We start from the raw sequence: 18,567 nt of genomic DNA on the forward strand, positions 1-18,567 counted from the left end.
TGAAGCTCTGTAACACAGCAAGGGCAGGGAGCATGTAACACAGTAGAGAAACTGGGGACGGAAGCCCAGGGAAAGAGCACATGCACAGAGGAGGAAAGCTGACACGTGGAGGAAGAAGCTGGGACATCACAGGAGGGAAAAGAGAAAGGGAAAACGATCACATCACCAAACACAAGAGCAGGGAATTTAACAGAACAAAATAGAAATAAGAAAAGGTGGAAAAAGATCAGTAGAAAAAGAGTAACAAAAACTACCTGTGGGTAGTTTGTTTTACCCCAACATTAGATATCATGTTGAAATTGTTACCAGTTTCTTCAGAAACAAAATGGCTCAATGAGATTAATTCTCTTACTCAGATAACAGATTTACCACTTAAAAAAAGAATTCAAGTTCCACAGGGGAAGGAAAATGTTGGAAATACAACCATTCCCTGCCTGTAGATCCATCAATAGGGGAGGTTTTGAGTAGCTGTTGTCCTTAGCCCCTGCCCTTCTGGGAGTGTTTTTAGGGTCTCTCATTAAGGTCTGTATCATTGCTGAATACGTCTTGGACATGTATGTCAAATAATGGCATTCAGATATATTTTTAAAAACATGAAATTCTCTTCTCAGTTAAAAGAGGTGACAGCCTGGAAAGCTATGGGCTAGGGAAATTATTGTTTTCACACACAGTTTTCTTACTGTCCGATGGGAAAGTTCTGGAAATGAATAGTGGTGATCACAGCTCAAGAGAATGCACTTAATGCTCCTGAACTACAGACGTCAAAATGGTTAAAATGATCAATTTTATCTTATGTGCATTTTACTACATTTTTCTTTTAAATAAAACTGAACTAAACTGTGTGACATGGGTGAAAAATCTACAAGAAGTCTTCCACAGCCTTCTATCCCAGGGAAATTTAAGATGCCAAACACAAAAGTTAAAAAATTTCCAACAAATATGTGCTGTTTGATGTAGGAATTTGAGCTGTTAAGGTACAAAAATATGGGTTTGGTAAGCCACAGGATCTTAATATTCCCTTGCCTGATACTATCAGGGTTCCAAAACAATGAAACAAGTTGGAGATTTAAATGACACCAACAGAATAAAAATTCATTAGGGCAGTTTCATAATCTAAATGACATTTACTAAGGTCCCCACTTACAGGCACTTTACCTTGCTACAATTTTTTTTTTTTAACTTATCTGCTGTTGACCACAGTCTTAAAAAATTAAATAGGATATTCCAGAAGGAATCAGTAACTTTTAAATAACTTTTATTACAGGGCATTATCACTGTCATATTTCTTACTATTTTTATTAGTCTCTTATTTGTACCTACTTTATAAAATTAAGCTTTAGCAGAGGTACTTTTGTATACGGAAAAACAGTATGCATAGTAAAGGGTTAGTGCTATCCATAGTTTTAGGCATGGGCAGAACATTCTAGAACGCATTCCCCGAGGATAAGAAGATACCACTGTATACCGTTTTCTTTGCCATTTGCTTCTCAGGTCAACAGCTGCCCTAGTAGAATGGTAAAGTATAAAAATCAGCAGTAAACCTGGAGGCAACTATGATTGTCCAGGTACAAGGCTCCCTGCACAATTTAGGGAGGGCGTGTAAGCAGCAAATAACCTGCCATGTGTTTTCTGACAGTAAGTTCCTGGAGCGAGGATCAGGGAAACAAACACAGAGGAAGCCAGGGCTCTATCCATTTGTCACTGCGCTTGAGAAGAAGACAATTGCAGACTCAAAATTAAATCCAAGTACTGTATAACTGTAAAACAGCACAGCAAACCACTGAATATTTGGTCCAGATTATTTTACAAGTTATACACTAACTATCTCCCAGAGGGTTTGACTCTGCTATCTCCCGTCAGCACCCAGGTTTTTCCTAGTGAGCATATTGGCAAAATGGAAGTAAACACTTGCACATTTGTGAACCACACCATTTCCTCTCCGAGACTGTACACCAAATACAGGAAACAGAACCGTCTTTTAAATAAATCAGTTTTCCTTGCCTGCTATTCGAAGTCTTACTTAGATTATACAGGGACTCTAGTGATGTCATAAACTGACAAATAAAACCATTGCAGTACTGCACGCTCAAAGGACACGGCACAGGGCACTAACACACACTAGGAATAGAGACCAACCAAAAAGAAAGAAATGAAGAAGGAAACAAGACACAGGGAAATTAAAGAGATGAGTTATAATATACTTACAACTTTCAGCCTGATAATCTGGTACGAACTGCTCATCATTGTCAGGTACCTGAGCTGAGGGAGGAAAAAAAAAAATTAAAAGAGAAACTGCCAATGCATAAGGAACATCAAGTCGTATCTATCAAGCAAAGTCTTTTTAAACTAAGATCACACCTGTGATTATGTGTCAATGAGCTCCTATTTAAAAATGGCATTAACAGTACTGTGTGGGAGGGGGAGAGGGAATATTAATGTCAACTAGAAAATATAAATACGTAAGATATACATGGATGTAGTCCCTCTGAATTTCACTTGCCAGATGGAAATAAGAGACACAGAAAGAAACTACAAGATTTTTATTTCTTGCAGGGTTTCATGTTGCAAGGAGCAAGAGAGATTTTGATTTGCCCACTGGCAGTCCTTAAGCCCCCATCTAAATACTCACATGGGCCTTTGAAGTGATCTGCAGGTATCACACACATGCCGCTGTGTTTTTAGAAATGACTGCTTTTTTGGTCTCTTCCGGCCCTAATAAATGAGACTACCATCATTGAAAATGTGTGCCCTAACTTGACCATACCAAAGTATGCTGCAAACATTTAAAATGAAAGAATTGCCAATTATTTTGAGGACATCTGTAACCAAATAATATACTTAAAGGATTGTACTCATAAAAATAATAAACAATAAAACAGATGCCATCTTTTCATGTAAAAAAATTTTCCTGGCAACTCTTCAGCATTAACAAAAAGAACATGACTATTTCATCAGTTTTAATGTCAAATGACTTCCCTATTTTTAGCAAAGGAAAAATACTGAACAGCAAAGATTTAATGCATTCAGCAGCAATCAAACCACAAGTCCACTTTTTCACTTCTAAAATGTTTAAAACACAATCAAGTTAGACATGAAGCTAATCTACATTGTCACAAATGTATACCAATATACATCTTCTCACACACAAAAATCACATAAAGCAAGTCAGGTTACATTAATGTGGTACAAATATGATGAAGTATCATCCTCATTAATGGTAGCTACAATCTGATTATCAAGTATTACTTTTCTAGTATTATATAATACTGAAAGTTTTACCCAATCAAGTCTTATTAAATCAGATGCCAGTTAATTTTTAAACAATTTTATTCTGGATGAGGCATGATAATTGAAATACATAATCAGTCAATTGAAAATTTTTCAGGCTAGTAATTGAGGGGCCAAGAAACAATCCATATAAAAAAGACTTAGCTGGGTGTGGAATTACACATGTAATTCCAGCACTCTAAAGGCTGAGGCAGGAGGATTGTTGCAAGGTCAACACAGTTTGAATTACAAAGTGAGTGCAAGACCAGCTTGAACTGCATAGTGTGACTCTGTCTGAAAATGGCATATATATATATATATATATATATATATATATATGTATGAAAATATCCAAATATTTTATATAAAGAAGAAATACAGTCAGGTACATTAGCACGTACCTATAATCCCAGCACTCTGGGAGGCTGAGGCAGGAGAAATGCAAATTCAACTTCAGCCTGGGTAACTTAGTGACTTAGCCAGACTGCATCTCAAAATAGAAAATAAAAAGTTCTGGAGATGTACCGCAGTGTGCAACTTTGGTTTCGATCCTTAGTACTTTAAAAGTTTCTGGTTCTCAGTTTATTTAATAGTATTTATTTAAAACAGAGTACTTGGCTAAATAAAATTTATATCAGTCTTAAGAACATATCTATATGACAATATCTTGTATTATTAAAATAGACAGTGTGATGCTCAACTATCTCTGCTACTTACAAACACCAACCTTATTAGGGACATGCCTTCCCTTCCACCAAATGAAACAAACAAAGAACATTTTCAAGTTATAATTAATCCATTTGACACATCTTACCTGGAAGAACTGTTCTTTTCCTATTCCACTAGAATTTGTTACTATGTGTAAGAATGTTTAAAGTCAGGAAAGCTTTACCTCATAGGTCTATGGTTTGCTCTGCTTAGCTTTGTACCAGTTGTTAAACCTCACTAAACTGCGTTATTCATCAGTTTAACAGCAGTACTGCAGGGTATTTTAGATAAGGATTAAATAATCTAAACATGATGGCAGATACTCAGATATTTACATTATTTTTATCAATCATCTATCATTTATCTTTGCTTTCAAGTCACAAATAGAAAAGTATATTTAATCACTACAACATCCAGTTTAGCATCTGTACTTCTATTGAATTCTGAGACCAATAAAAAAGCTAAAACTTGTACATTAGCATTCTCTTACCCTTAAGCAATATGCTTTTAACATTGCAGTAAGCTTGATTTTTCTCAGCCTCATAAATTAGCAGAGAAGCACACTTTGAAAGAAGTCTCCACACCGAAAAAGTACAAGTGTTTTCCTATATGCTTAATAAATAAGAATAAGTAAGCAATCAATTCCAGAAGACTTTCCCCATGATATCCACATGTTTGGATTTCCTCTAAATGACAGCTACACTTAGTGTAACTACTGAGGTGCAGTTTATCAACTACAGCAATTACTATGCTTTGACAAAGCCAACGTTTACAAGAATCTAATAAAAAATATAGTATCCCCTTACAGGAATAGTTTAAAATAGCTGAATGAGCAACAAAAATATACTTGTAACTGAATAGGCTGATATGAATGTCCTGAAGCCCAGATTTGTCTTGCTTAGCATGGTAAGACAAAATTGCAACTTTGCAATATGTGTCATTGCTAGAGTAGCCATGCACAAGTCACCGATGGGTGACTTCGGTGTGCTGGGATATGGGTGAGAAAGAAAAGTCAATAGCAAAGGAGCAGAAGACTCTAGAAGTTACGCTTCACAAAATAACTGCATACTGGCAATTTGTAAAAGGAATAAGAATTGCTATTTCTGTTCTAACTCCTTAACATACTGAATAAGTACTTCACACTTATGCTTGAACATATTACAGAATTTTAACAAAAAACATGACTCACATTTTCACAGAAGCTAATCTGAAAAAACTGAATAGACCAAATGAGGCAGCACACTGCTTAAATAGACAAAGGCTTAAGTATACCTCTTATTTCAAGTTGGAGTAAAAGAAAAACAGTTAACTAAAAACACAAGTTGGATCCAGGCAAGGAAAATATGACAAACTATTGCCACACTCAGATCATACATTTCCTTCTTTTTTTTTTCTTTAATTCACAAGAATTCTGTGAAGAAGCAAATTACAGCTGCCTGAAAATGTGTTGCAAGCCATACCAACTCCAAAGCTGAAAATTAACAATACGGACCGAGCTTTTAAAAAAAAAATTGTTTTTCACTACTGTCTGTTATAAACTATGCTTGAAATGATGGCCTTAAGGGAATGAAAATGTTTCTGCACACTATGTAATTAAAGAGGAAGGGAAGAGGAAAACAGAGGAAGGGGAGAAAATATGTACCAAAAGGCCAATAAAAGGCTTTCAGGGAGATTAAGCATGTAGAGTTTATTGGTAATAGCTAGGGAGGCTGGGTTTATTGCACATTAATACACAAGTTGCCATCGAGTCCAGGATCGCAGCTTTAAAAGGGTAGTATCTGCACTCTTGGCTATTTGCTTTACCTAGATAATTATCCTTAGATATTTCTTTAATTTTCTTTCTACTACACAGCAGTACATATTATGGGAAAGAAATTCATAAAACTATTAATCATGACCTAAATGTCACAGAATCGTCAACTCTGATTTTTAACTTTAATATCCTTTCTTAATGAACACTGCCTCGGGGATAGGAAAATTTAAATACAATCCACCTTTATGCCTATTTTTAACTTTTAAATAAAGTAAGAGTCATTATATGGAAAGGTGAGAATTTAAATTTTTTCCAAAGTTAGCTGCAGGCAAGTAAATGCTCCTCTGACTCTTACAAACTAGACACTTGGTGGGCGTTCTTTTAAAAGTCATAATAAAGCAGCAAAAGTGCAAATAAGACAAATGTCAAGTATAAAAAGGGTTAATATTTAATTAAAACCAGTTCTATCCACTGTAACAATGACCTGGAGCCAAACAAGGCGGAAGATGTATGACTCATTCTTTCTGCCGGTGAATGAGACAGCTGATCTCCTCAGCAATTCCTCAAGACAAGCAGGCAGGGCTGGAGTTCTGCCTCCATTCACAAAAACACAGTCCAGCCTGAGCCATGTGGCCCAACCGCAATCTTTTCATGTCACACCCTTCCAGAGAGCCAAGCAAGTAAACTTGAACTTGCAATATAAACACATCAGTTTTATTGCTCTGTCTCCAATAGAGCTCAGATCCACTAGAAAACATTTAAATAAGTGACACGTTATCTAAGGACATATATGTTAAACAAATGAGACATATGTGTGCACAAGTAAACATATTTATCCCATCATACTTGGTGCACAGGGTCACTTATTACAGGAACTTGATTGTGTATAACTAAGAAAGGACAGCAAGAAGGAAAGAAAAGGGAAATCATCAAAAAGTTCCTTGTTTTTCTTGCCTATTATTCAAAGTTTTAGCATCAGTTAAGAGACTGTTTCGGATATTTGTAGCATTTTACTTTGAAAAAAAGAACTAGAAACAAATTTATCTAAAGAAATTATATTTTATGTTAAATAAAATAAAGCAACATGGAAAGCAATCTTTGCACAAGATTACTCTTTTTCACCAAAACTGAACCTTCAGGCTGTGGAACAAAACAATCACAAGTCCACTGAGCCTAGCTTTATATCACGTTCAGTTTTAAGATTAAAATGTAAGGGAGTAAAAGGATTAATTACTGCAGAGCGACAAACAAACTTATTTGGGCAAAAATGAGGGCCATTTTCCCATGACAGAAACACGTTCAAGGTTTGATATACTAATGCTCTAAAAGGAAGGAAATACAAATTTTAGTTCTTTAGAATCTCACACAGTATCAATTCCTAAATAAATTGACCTGCACTGACTTGAAATAAGAAGATAGGGGCCAACAAGCCATTGTCTGTAGCCAAATATTGTCTCTAATATTAGATGTCTGACTATATTATTATTATCCTTAATTACAGGATTATACATATGAATCAAAGGAAATAAAGTTGTATTATGAAATGCAAGACAGTAAACATTTCCTGTAACTGTACTAGAAAAGCTCAGCAATATTTCATTAACATTTACTAGGACTCTCTAGAAACACTACATTATGCTACACCAAGTCCAACGCTTTACATTTCGCTCTAGTTTATAAGTGGACTAAAAAGAAAAAAGCATTTACATATTTCCAATGAGTATTCAGAAGTACAATGTATTTACACTACCTGCTATCTTTAAATCAGACCCAAAAGAACTGTTTCATATTTTGTAGTTTATCCTCATTTAACAAAAGGAAAAGGTGGTAACCTCCCTATGCACACATACATGAATTTCTTAATTCTAAGAAATTGTATGGACTTCAGTTTAACTCTTGACTCCTTTTGTGTAAACTACATGAAGTAATGTAGCATTTAATGCTTTTTTTCCTTACTATGTCATACAAACAAAAAAAAAATTCATTTGCACATATCCAGTGTTACATCCCTTTTAAAAAATAAACTAGAACTTTTGGATAATCAAATGAGTGCCTTATGATCACTGTGTGTTGTGCATGATACACATAGCTAGTGACGACAGTACATTTACTTGAGAGACATTAAAATTACTTTGATTGTAAATTTAGCATTGGTTTTTGAAGTGGAATTGAGGAAAAGTAGTGACATTTCTAGTTTTGAGTTAATTTGACCAATATTGGAAGGTTTCATAAAATCAAAAGGCAATCAACTTTATCTGGGTGAGAGAATTATAAACTTCTGTGTAGAAAGGTTGTTCTTGGAGATAAAACTTTGACTGAAAATGTGAAACCTGACCTACTACACCGCTGAAAAACATGTAAACCCTGATGAAAGCCAATTACTGTTGAGTTTTTACTTAAGGTTATCGATGAAGGGGAACCTCAACACATTTAGACCTACAACAAAATAACAGTTAAAAGAAGCTATATATGTGCATTAGTTATATAGTGAACTTAACTATTTCTCTTTAAATTGTGTTGGTAAGCTGTAATAAACCAGTTCACTAGAATGTAATCCCTTCTTAACTCAATGTTTTATATCCTTCAAATTCTGTACTCCTCCTATAAGAGGATCTATTTTTAAGTATAATATTTTAGGGCACCAGTTACTAAAGCATTGAAAGACAGGTTAAAGTCAAGAAGTTATCATGGTGCTGGTAGGATTGACACTTGAATTCACTACTTATGGAGTCAAATAATTGCGATTGCCTTTCTGTCAGTAGCAATCTGGCTCAAAAGACAATCAATAAAGTATTGTAAATAGTAAAATTACAATGTGAAGTAACCATGCCAAAATTTAAAATATACATACATTCTATTTTTTCTACTGAGATCATTGAAAATATTAGCTTTTAAATATTTTTCAGAAAGCAATGTTTATTTTAACTTGCAGTGTTTATGTTAAATCTTTAGATTGTACTCTGAAAATAATACTAAAGTCACAAACATATTTTAGATCACTATGGATTTAAGTTTTCTTTTTAGGTGTTGGAAGGTATAAGTGAGTTTCAAAAAGAATTTTAGTGAATTGAAAATACTTGTTCTGTCTCTCCTTTCAGATAGTCCTGTCTTTATCTATCCCAACTTTACCTTAAGAAAAACTAGATAATCCATAGTAATTTACTCCTGATTCATTCATATATTGCACTTGTTCAAATTTATAAATAATTTCACAAGAAAATAATTGAAATATTCTAATGTATATCACTTCAGAAATATTTAGGGGCTTGAATAATTTTTATTAACACAACTGTTACATGACACATTGTAACTAGCTTGATTCTCATGTCTATTAAGATTTTTAGATCTGTTTAACTTCCCAGTGGGATTCTAACTCATGGGAGAAACTTGCTTAATTGCTAGTGATTTTTTTAAAAGGGTCAAGATGTCTTAAAATTCCGTGGTCACTGTCTTTGCTGTGGATCATTATAAAAAGAAATATGTAAATGGTTCATAGTCTGCTAATTTAGCAATGTTTTAATTATTGGATAACCAGAAGGGAAAAAAGTGGACAAATGTAACTTCAAATAAAACTAAAGTAGTCTCAGAATTTGTTCCTAGCTAATATTGTTCTTGAGATGGGATAAGTTATCCACAGTATTAATGTAAAATAATATATTTGACTTCTAGGACTAAAAATCAATGTGGATTTTATTAACGGGGGGGGGAGATTTTCCTCATTATCTAATTTTTTAAAATTACATTAACAACCTTTTGCTTACTTGTGACTGGGTAAACTAATGTAAACTATTTTGAAAATGCTTAAATTATTCTAAACTGTAAGCTTATCCATAGTTTGTAAATAGTAGCACACCTGGGTATTAATAAAACACTCAAGATTAATTCTTGAATTTAATTAAGCTTATTAATTCCTTCCTAAGTAAAAGTCTGTGCTTCTCCAAATACATCAGGCATTTTCCAGATTTTATATAAGGCTAAAACTGCAAATTTGGTTTATGGGTATATTGCTAATCATAGGTAAGGAGATTCCACACAGAGTTTGAAAGATAAACTCAGATAAATTATTCAAATCACTTTTCCAAGTTATTCACAAAACAAGTCAAATGTAAAATATATACATATATACACATACATATATACATACATATATATATATATACATACATAATATATATGTATGATTATAGAATGGTAGGAGTCTGTCACAGATTCACATTTTAAAATTCCAGGAACAGAGTTGCTATGCACATTCAAAATCTGCCAGCAAGCGCCCTGATTTGGAATCAATTACATTTAAACATCAAGACTCAACAAACCTTCTACAACAATCAAAATAGATATTTAAGTTATTTTGGATAACCAAATAAATTCTCTAATAAATGTAATAGTCTCACAACCTTCAACTTAGCAAAACTAATAGACGAAAGTTAACACAAGAACCTTCCTGCAGTTTTTTTTTTCATGAAAAAATCATGTTTGAATGCATGACTTCTGTTACAAAAATAAGTACTCTATTGCAATAAGTTTCATTTAGAAAGACAAGCAAAATGACCTTTAATTATAATCAAAACTTTCACTAATACTCACCTTTCATTAACATACAAGTACAATCACCCTTTCCAAGGACTGTCAGGAAAGCTATGTAACTTAAAAGATTCATAAAGATTGCAAAAGCTCTTTGGAGAAAGAGAATACCAACAAAACAAAGAAACTTATTTTATATGCTAACAGTAACTTCCTCCATTGCATACAAGACCACCCAATAAAACACCAGTCTGCCTAAAAGTAGCCACAGCAACGCTTGGGCTCCATTCAGAGACCCTCTCTCTCCTTTCAGCCACCTTAAAAATTTGTTCCAAAAATAACAGATTTCTCACACTAGGTGAACACACAAGTAACAGAATTATACTCAGTGCTTCAATATAATTTGCTCTTTCATTTCCTATAAAATAATTCATAAAACTAATATTTCATATTTAGTATGCCGAATCCGAGAGGAAAACTTTAAATTATAGATGTCAAAGAAAATCTCCCAACATTAGACATATCTGAAGATGTAAAAAGCCTCACTGAAGCACTATCTCATTGTTTCTATAAATAAAGTTACACACAATAGAACATATAATAGGCTGCAATATGAAATTTTATCAAAAATATTCTAAAATGCTTTTAAATGCCTCCTTGTTATATTAAATAAGCTTTAATAAAAGTGACAAAACATCAAAGGTCAGTTTCAACAAACACCCCATGCATAGTAAAATACAGAAAACATTTTTAACATCTTTATATCCCCCAAAGATTCATTTTAAAACCATAGATTTCCTAAGTATAGGATACACACCTAAGGTTCTGTGTTGTGAGCAAGGTGGAAAGAAGACACTTGCACTTAAATCTTGAAGCATCCCGTCCTGATGAACCCAGAGAAACTAATTTCTGCCATCAGAAAAGTCCTCCACCAGAACACCAAATAATGATATGCGCTGCTCTAAAGGAAACAGCAAGCCAGCCGGGTGCTGGCTCTAGGAGGTCTCTCGAGGTACAATAATATAAACCTGATCAATTGCAATTAAAATCTGAACAGAGGCTTAGAACTTGAAGTCTTGGTGCATTAGTTCTTGCCAAAAGCAGATGTGATTGTGAGCTGGAAGCAATTTCTCCTGGTAATTTGTGATGACACGGGGTAGTGCAGTCCCGGAGTCCCCAAAGACAAACTCATCAGAGGCTCTAATGTATGCAAGACACATGAGGTGGCTCTTTTAGAGCTCAATTAATTGGGCTGAACATTAAGACAGCAAGTTCAAGACTTTTTTTTCCCCTTCTAGAGTTGCTGTTCCCCCCTTTTAAGCAATTTTTTTTTTGCCTCACCTTCTGCAAGCCATGTTTCCTGCAGTTGACTTAGATCTTGAAAGAGTTCTGAAAAATAATTTAAAGACATAAAAGTAAAATTTGAAAATCCTTAGGCCTCACTAAATGAAAATGTTTGCTGCGAAACTGGCATTAAATATGAATTTAATTTGGGGAAAAGCAGTTGATAGAAAAAATAGTATTCATAACAAATATCACCGTAATCCTACTTGTGATGCCTGTTAAGCAACACTAAGAAATTCTTCACTTAGCCAAATAATAAAGTCAATCGTCTTTTTATTCCTCCTTTTTAACAAACAGCTTAATAAGTAAACTCAGGGTACAAAAATAAAGAAACCATACAATCCTGAATTTGCAAAACATGCTGATCCGAAGATAGTCTATTCACAGCAGCCTTTCTTAAATTACTCAACTCTTGCTAAAACATAGTAGAGGAAATTTTGGAAAGAGTGGAATGCATTTTATTGACATCACCTGAATCTTATACACATGATATAAGAGGTTAAGTCTCAAAGGACTGTTTTCCGGTTTAATGTCTCAAAACCAAAAAGAATAACTTTAAATACAAATTAAAATTTGTATGTTGATAAATTTATAAAAGCCAAAGACAGATAATCCCCTGGTACTGATTTATTAACTGGTACAAAACTGTATATTGTTACACCGGAGAGAGATGACAGATAGGTATGAGATTTAAGCAAGTTTCAGTATTACTCAGTACATCTAACTTAAACTGTGAACTGAACTTTGATAATTAAAAGTATCTTCAATTTATTATGAATGCCCTCCTATGGCTGAAATAATGTATAATACATTGACCTCCAATCAACAGTTCATAAAAAGACTTTACAGCCTAATTTCCCAAATAGTATCATAAGTATTAATTAGGCCTTAAGTATGATTCAGTGAACACTTTAAGGCCTATTAACAAGATGTTCTGACAGCACGATGTGGTCATCAAACTTGCCCATGAAACTTTTGATGATAGTATTTGATTTTAGTATAAAGATGATGAGAAAACAAGTTTGTATCAATCAATTTATAATACAGTGTAAAGAAAAATATAAGTAGTGTACATAGCTACTCACTGTGTCCTATTGTGTTGGACACTTTAAAATTGTTATCTTGGTGTGTGGGATTAGTTACATGCCATATGGGCAAGCATTAATACAAAATGATGTTTAAAAGAAGGTCAGTGTTTTTATTTTCTCCTTTCAGTAGTTTGCGACAGGACCAGAAAATATTCTCCAGTGCAAACTGTCACATTATGTAAACTACTCCAAGTAAAAGTCTTGGTTAAATTCAGTTTCTTCAAAGTTTGTTATTTTTTAGATAAGACTGAATTCTTCCCTTTCTAGTGAGGTAGAGAATGTAAGTCAAAAGGGGGATTCAGCTCAAAATTAAACCTCACCTTCTGAATCATGAGCCAGATCTCTGTTAATGAATTTTCTTTTCCTGACATTTGTTGGTTTCTCGTTACAATTTCTCCCACGCTGAGTCTACAAAGGGAAAGATAAAAATCCTTTTTTAAAAATGTAAAGCTCAGATGTCACATACAAAAGTACACATGCATACATAACATAATGCTACTGGATTGTCTCTGGATAGAAAAATAAAAGTTTCTAGGATGAATTCTAATACTAATTTTCTGTCTTTATTTGACAGTGAAAGCTTAGGCTGAGATTTCAGCAGGCAGGGAGAATTGCTTCCCTGTGCCAATCCTAACACTCCTGTTTATCAGTCATATACATTCATGGTATTTCAGCAACAAAACAACATTTAAGCTATAACACTTAAAGTCGTTTTTAAGCTGGATGAGAACTAAACTACTATGAATTGTGTTCTCTCTCAGAAAGCCACCCTCAAAAAATAAAGGCAAAAGCAGTGGGGAAATGAAAACAGGAGAGAGAGAAAAATGAGAGAAAAAATAGCAAAAATCAAAACACCCCATGTAAACAAAAAGTGTCTGCGTTTGTCTCAACTTCTTTCTTTTCAATGTGGCAGACAAACCCAGCCACAAACTTTGAGTTCAGCAGCGGCTGCTGCCCTGCATCTCCTCTTCCACTCATTTTGGACACTTTGATCAGAAAGAAAAAAAAAAATCTTAAAAGCAAAACTGTGCCTTATCCAAATCACTGAAAGGTAAACTCATTTTGAAGATTGGGTTTATAGAAGCAGAGTCGCCCTACAGTGGCAACAAAGCAGATAAAGTATCTGTAATCCCAACCCCCCTGCCCCCTCCCTTCTCCTTCTCTCCCTCTCCCCACCCCTCGTCGGAGTCAAGTTTATAAACAGCAACTTTCGAACTGATCACTCACATTGGTGACCATGTAAGGCACTTGCTGGTCATAAAATCCATCCATTCTGCTGCTCTTCGCAAATATTAGCTCAGTATTTTATATTTTGAGCATTTATCTGGAGATTTCCTCAGGATCTGGACTTCTATCAACCTAGAGGGGAACAAGATGGCTTTAGGCTTTAAAAAAATCATGAATGAAGCTCTTGAATTTGCATAGCTAATTACCCTCCGACAGTCCCATTCACAAAAATAACCCTCCCTACAACGCCTCCTTCACCTGAATCCAGAGAGAGCCAAGAGAGTTCACAATTTACATATTTTCGGTAGGAGCAAAAATCCGAACCCGAGGCAATGTATTTATTTACACTCTCGCTGTCTCCCTGCACATTGGTGTACCCCGGGCAGCTCTGATTCGCAAACGTGTGCAAAACTAGCAATGGCGATCAACGAGACTTGCTTTGCACCTAACGGGACTAAAGAGACGGAGACACCTCTTTCATAAGGATAGTTTTTGCAACCCACAACCATGCAATTATCTGGAGAGACATAAAAAGTTGTTGGAAAGACCCACCTGAAGGCCACGCTAGGCGAACGGCTGCAAAAAATTCCCTCCAAATTTAATAAAAACATTAATTATCGCCCAGCACTTCCCCTTGGAAGCCGAAAGCGCCTCTGACAGAGCTCAATTCGGTGGTTTTTCCTCTACTTCTCCTCCAGGGGCCTCCAATCCAAACTGATGGATCGCTGCCTCCTATTGGCTCCACGTCTCTTTCACAAGATCAGATTTCGGGCTGTCAATCACGAGGCTCGCGGCCCCTTCCCGCGGGTCCTCTGCACCCCTTTACCCAGCCAGCGCAGCCCGGGCTAGCGCGGGGTCCGCAGCTGGCAAAAGCCACAGAGGAAATCGACTTCCTCTCAAACTCGCTGCTTACTGTTAAGGCGCCCGCCTGGGGATACTGAAACCATTCGATTCGAGTCGCCAGTCCTCCTCTCGGGTGTGTTTGGTTCACTATTAGGCTGAGTTGCTTAGAGCACTGTTGTGCGGTTCAGATATATACAGCATTCAAGTGCAATCCACAACGCCCGAGCTCGCACCCCAGCCCCCAGCCCTCCAAACCGCCGACCCCTCTAGGCGACTGGACCTGGAGCTCACCGCGCTCCCCAGCCTCCTTTCCTCTCCGCTGTCGGCCCAAGTTCTCTAATTGCTCAACACTGACCACCAATATCACTGGTCGACAGGATTCTGCACCCATCTTCACCTAAAATGAGCAACCACCTTTTATGGGACGGGGTCATAAGGGAAAGCCACGAGAGGAGCCACGAGAGGAATTGCTTATTAGGGGTGGTTGCGTTGGGAGGGAGAACTGGGGAAAGTGTAAAAACCGGACTGGTCCCCACGCGGGCACCGAGGAAGGAAAGGCGCTCGCGGTGCACCGTGGAGGTGGACAGGACGAGCCCAGGGCCGGGGGCTCGGGCGTCCCGGGCAGCAGTGGTTTCCAGGGCTTTTGTTGTGTACACGCGGAGGCGGAGGGTGTCGCTTACTGTACTTGACGCTTTCACTTCCTCCGGAGCTTGCAAACAATCATGGCCCGGGGCTGGGAGCGAGCGGGGACCCGGCTCGAGTTACAAGGACCTTCCCACCAGGACGTCGGCAGGTCTGGGCCGCGTCTCGAGTCACTCGCCCTGCTTGGGGCGTGAAGCTCCGAGGCGTCACTTCAGAAGCCACGGCCCCATAGGGAATGGAGGCCCCGGGGAAGGGGCCGGAGACCCAGCCGTGTTGAAATTCACTTGTGACCCTGATAGCCAGCAGGGCTAGTGACCAAAGAACATTCCCTGCAGCTGGTCTGGCATGGATGTTGACCTTCTCAGGGTTTATCTCAAAGTTTCCTTTCCCTCTGCGAAACCTGAAGAAGACGCATTAAAATGGAGTGTAAGCGCCCAGACTCGCTCTAGACCCCTGCAAGATGGGCAAGACCTGTGTCAAAAACAGAAAGTCAGCACCGATTACTAAGGAAGTTAGCAGGGACAGTGCAGAGCAAGTGCGTACCCGAGCATTCCCTGCAACAGTAAATCGGAGTTCAGCCCGAGCGTCTTTGCCAGCATTTTGGGCGGGAAGTGCCTTGAACCCCGACAAATTGGGAGGGGGTCTAGGAGTAGCCTGGACCCTGCGGCTGGAATACTGAGGTTCTCCGGTACTTCAGAAAGGCGCGACCAGAGAGGGACAACCCCAACGGCGCCGCCACTACGCGCTGCTGGGGTAACATAGCCCCTGTAATCCAAGCAACAGTTTCCAAAGACTTTTTCAGTGGCCTGAGCCCTACGGGTATCCAGGACAACCGGGAGGGGGCGGAGCTTCAGGTTAGGCCCCCGCGAGGTTCTTGCTGCAGCCAATGAGGAACCGTAATTTCCCTGACCATTGTTGTTTATTGCTGACCCCGCAGCGCTCGGCTAGACGATTGGACACTTTGGGGAAGGGGGCGGAGTCCCGCCCGCCCCCTCTACCACCTTTCGGCTCCATTCACAAAAATTCCGGCCATTCTGGGTCACGTGCTTGGGGGCGTGGAGGGGCAAGGGGAAATGACACAACAAAGGCCCAAGTTCCCCAAACCACAGAACTTTTTTTAATGCCTGGCTACCTCTTCTTTGTCCCTTCTGTGAAACAAACACTACACAAGAAAAAAGAGCTTTGTTTGGGTCTGGGAGCAATACCATGCCAGAAAAAAATAATAAACCCGAAATCAAGAGTCAGAGATAATTTCAGGGTGCACAGCCTAAGGGGGAAAAAAGGGGTACGCAAAAGGAAGAGAACTGAACGTGGGGAGGAAAGTTTTAGGATCTTCTGCTTGCTGCTTCACCCAGGCAGTGGTTTTAAAAATACAAACTGTTGGATGGCAGAAAGATTCGTTTTCTCGCTTAGCGTTTTGTAGCTGTCATCTGTGCATCTGGTCTACGCCACAGTGTCCATTTCTAACGTGTCTGGGAGAAAGGACTCTTGTGTGGAGAGTTCTTCTTCCAGAGCCCACCCCTCGCTCCCCGGGCACCACGCTCGGCTCCCGCTGGCACCAGCCAGGCAGCAGCTCCGCAGTCTCCCTTTTGAGCTCTCTGTCCAGACTCTTCTGTTAGCTGTTTGACCTTCAGTCATTGCAAGCAACGTCCTCATGTGCTTAAGCAGCCGTTCCCACTACAGCTTTGTCTCCAATCGCCTGAAACAGACGCCTGAAATAGATGTGCACCTCCTGCGAGTGATCCCTTGACCCGCTCTTGTCTTCCCACTTTCTCTGCTCTTTGCCCGGACCCTCGGTGAAACATTTTCTCTCTTGTCATTTCTGTCCCTTGCTACTCAGTGAAACACTATCTTCTAGCCTGGCGGCTGTTAATCTTCTGTGCTGGGCACTGGGAAAAGTCAATAGACACAGTAGCTGAAGACCTTGGAGAGACTGAGCATTTATTTGGCAGAAAATGTTACAGGGATGGGAAATGTAGGCAGCGGCGCTGTTCTGTCCACCAGAGAGCAATGTCAGAAGTTGTACCAAGTTTCCACTACTCTGGGATATCTTTTAAATCTGCGTAGTAAATGCCATCCCTTCTTGAATGGAAAATTTCATTTTGGCAGAATTTCAGGCATAGAATGGCAAAGCAGGGGCCAAGAAGCTTTGACATTTATTTATTTGTATTTTGAAATCCCATTTGGGTTTTAAAAATCGAACTCTTCAGAGGCCCCACCTCACCCCGTAAAAGTCTACATTTTGGTTTGGAAAGTTTTTAATGTGCATATAAAACTATTTATATCTTTATAGTTCTTTTGCTGTTATTTTACAAAGTAAAATAATACTCATTAGTGGTTTCCCTTATAGTAGGGAATTGCAAAATGCATGTTAAAGTGAATTTCTAAAAGTAGTTTGGGAAGAAACTTAAAATGGTGCTGCTTCTGTCAAATGGTTAAATAAGATTGGAATCAAATGAAATTTTTGAAAATCAGATTAAGTAATCTAATAATTTTTATAATTGATTTTATTTCAATACTATTTAAGGCAAATTGTTGATGGCCTAGTTCACACTGGACTACATCGAGTAGACGAGAAAAAAATAGATTATTAAATAGCAAAGTTGGCAAAGGAAATAAACAAATGAAAATAATTCCAGCCAGGTTTGGTGATGCCCACCTGCAATACCAATTACTGTGGAGGCTGAGGCAGGAGGATGGCAGATTTAAAAGCAGTTTGGTTAATATAGAGAGACCTTGTCAGAAAATAAATAAATCAATAAAGGACTAATGCTGTAGCTTAGTGGTAGGCTGCTTGCCCAACCAGTGTCAAGTTCTGGGTTTGATCCCTTGTATTAATAATTATTATTGGGGGCTGGGGATTTAGCTCAGCTGCATAAGCGCCTGCCTTGCAAGCAGGCAGTCGTGAGTTCGCTCCCTGGTACCAAAAAAAGACAAATAATAATAATAATTATTATTATTGTTGTTGTTATTGTTCCAAAGGAAAACAGGGTCCTAATATCATGCTGAAAGATAATTAACAGCTGTAGTGTGCTCTCTGTGGAAAGAAAGCAAGGATTGGGGAAGGAATTAGAGCCTGGGAAGAATGTGAGTGCAAATAAAGATATTGTAGAGGACACTCCCTCCCTTGATCTCAACCCTGCCATTGTCAACTGATGCCAACCTATCACA

General features: G+C 37.8%; 1 protein-coding gene across 5 annotated transcripts in view; it reads right to left on the bottom strand.

Moving 5' to 3' along the window:
- Etv1 (ETS variant transcription factor 1) overlaps positions 1 to 15,563 on the bottom strand; it is an 87,208-nt gene extending 71,645 nt beyond the window's left edge. Inside the window, exons 1-5 of one of the 5 annotated variants that reach the window (XM_005003615.4) lie at positions 15,435 to 15,563; positions 13,912 to 14,043; positions 13,005 to 13,092; positions 11,594 to 11,641; positions 2,206 to 2,259 (exon numbers count right to left, since the gene is read on the bottom strand). In XM_005003615.4, coding sequence (XP_005003672.1) covers positions 2,206 to 2,259; positions 11,594 to 11,641; positions 13,005 to 13,092; positions 13,912 to 13,956 — 235 coding nt within the window. In that variant the 5' untranslated portion in view covers positions 13,957 to 14,043; positions 15,435 to 15,563. Of the gene's footprint in view, positions 1 to 2,205; positions 2,260 to 2,629; positions 2,682 to 11,069; positions 11,543 to 11,593; positions 11,642 to 13,004; positions 13,093 to 13,911; positions 14,044 to 14,169; positions 14,295 to 14,463; positions 14,825 to 15,434 lie in introns of those variants that run through there. The other 4 variants (XM_005003614.4, XM_013152470.3, XM_005003616.4 and 1 more) reach the window with 4 other exon arrangements.
- Positions 15,564 to 18,567: the final 3,004 nt, after the last annotated feature.

The sequence above is a fragment of the Cavia porcellus genome, unplaced genomic scaffold (assembly GCF_034190915.1).
Source record: "Cavia porcellus strain 051 isolate PalLab524CR breed Dunkin Hartley unplaced genomic scaffold, mCavPor4.1 scaffold_2, whole genome shotgun sequence".
Taxonomy (NCBI): domain Eukaryota; kingdom Metazoa; phylum Chordata; class Mammalia; order Rodentia; family Caviidae; genus Cavia; species Cavia porcellus.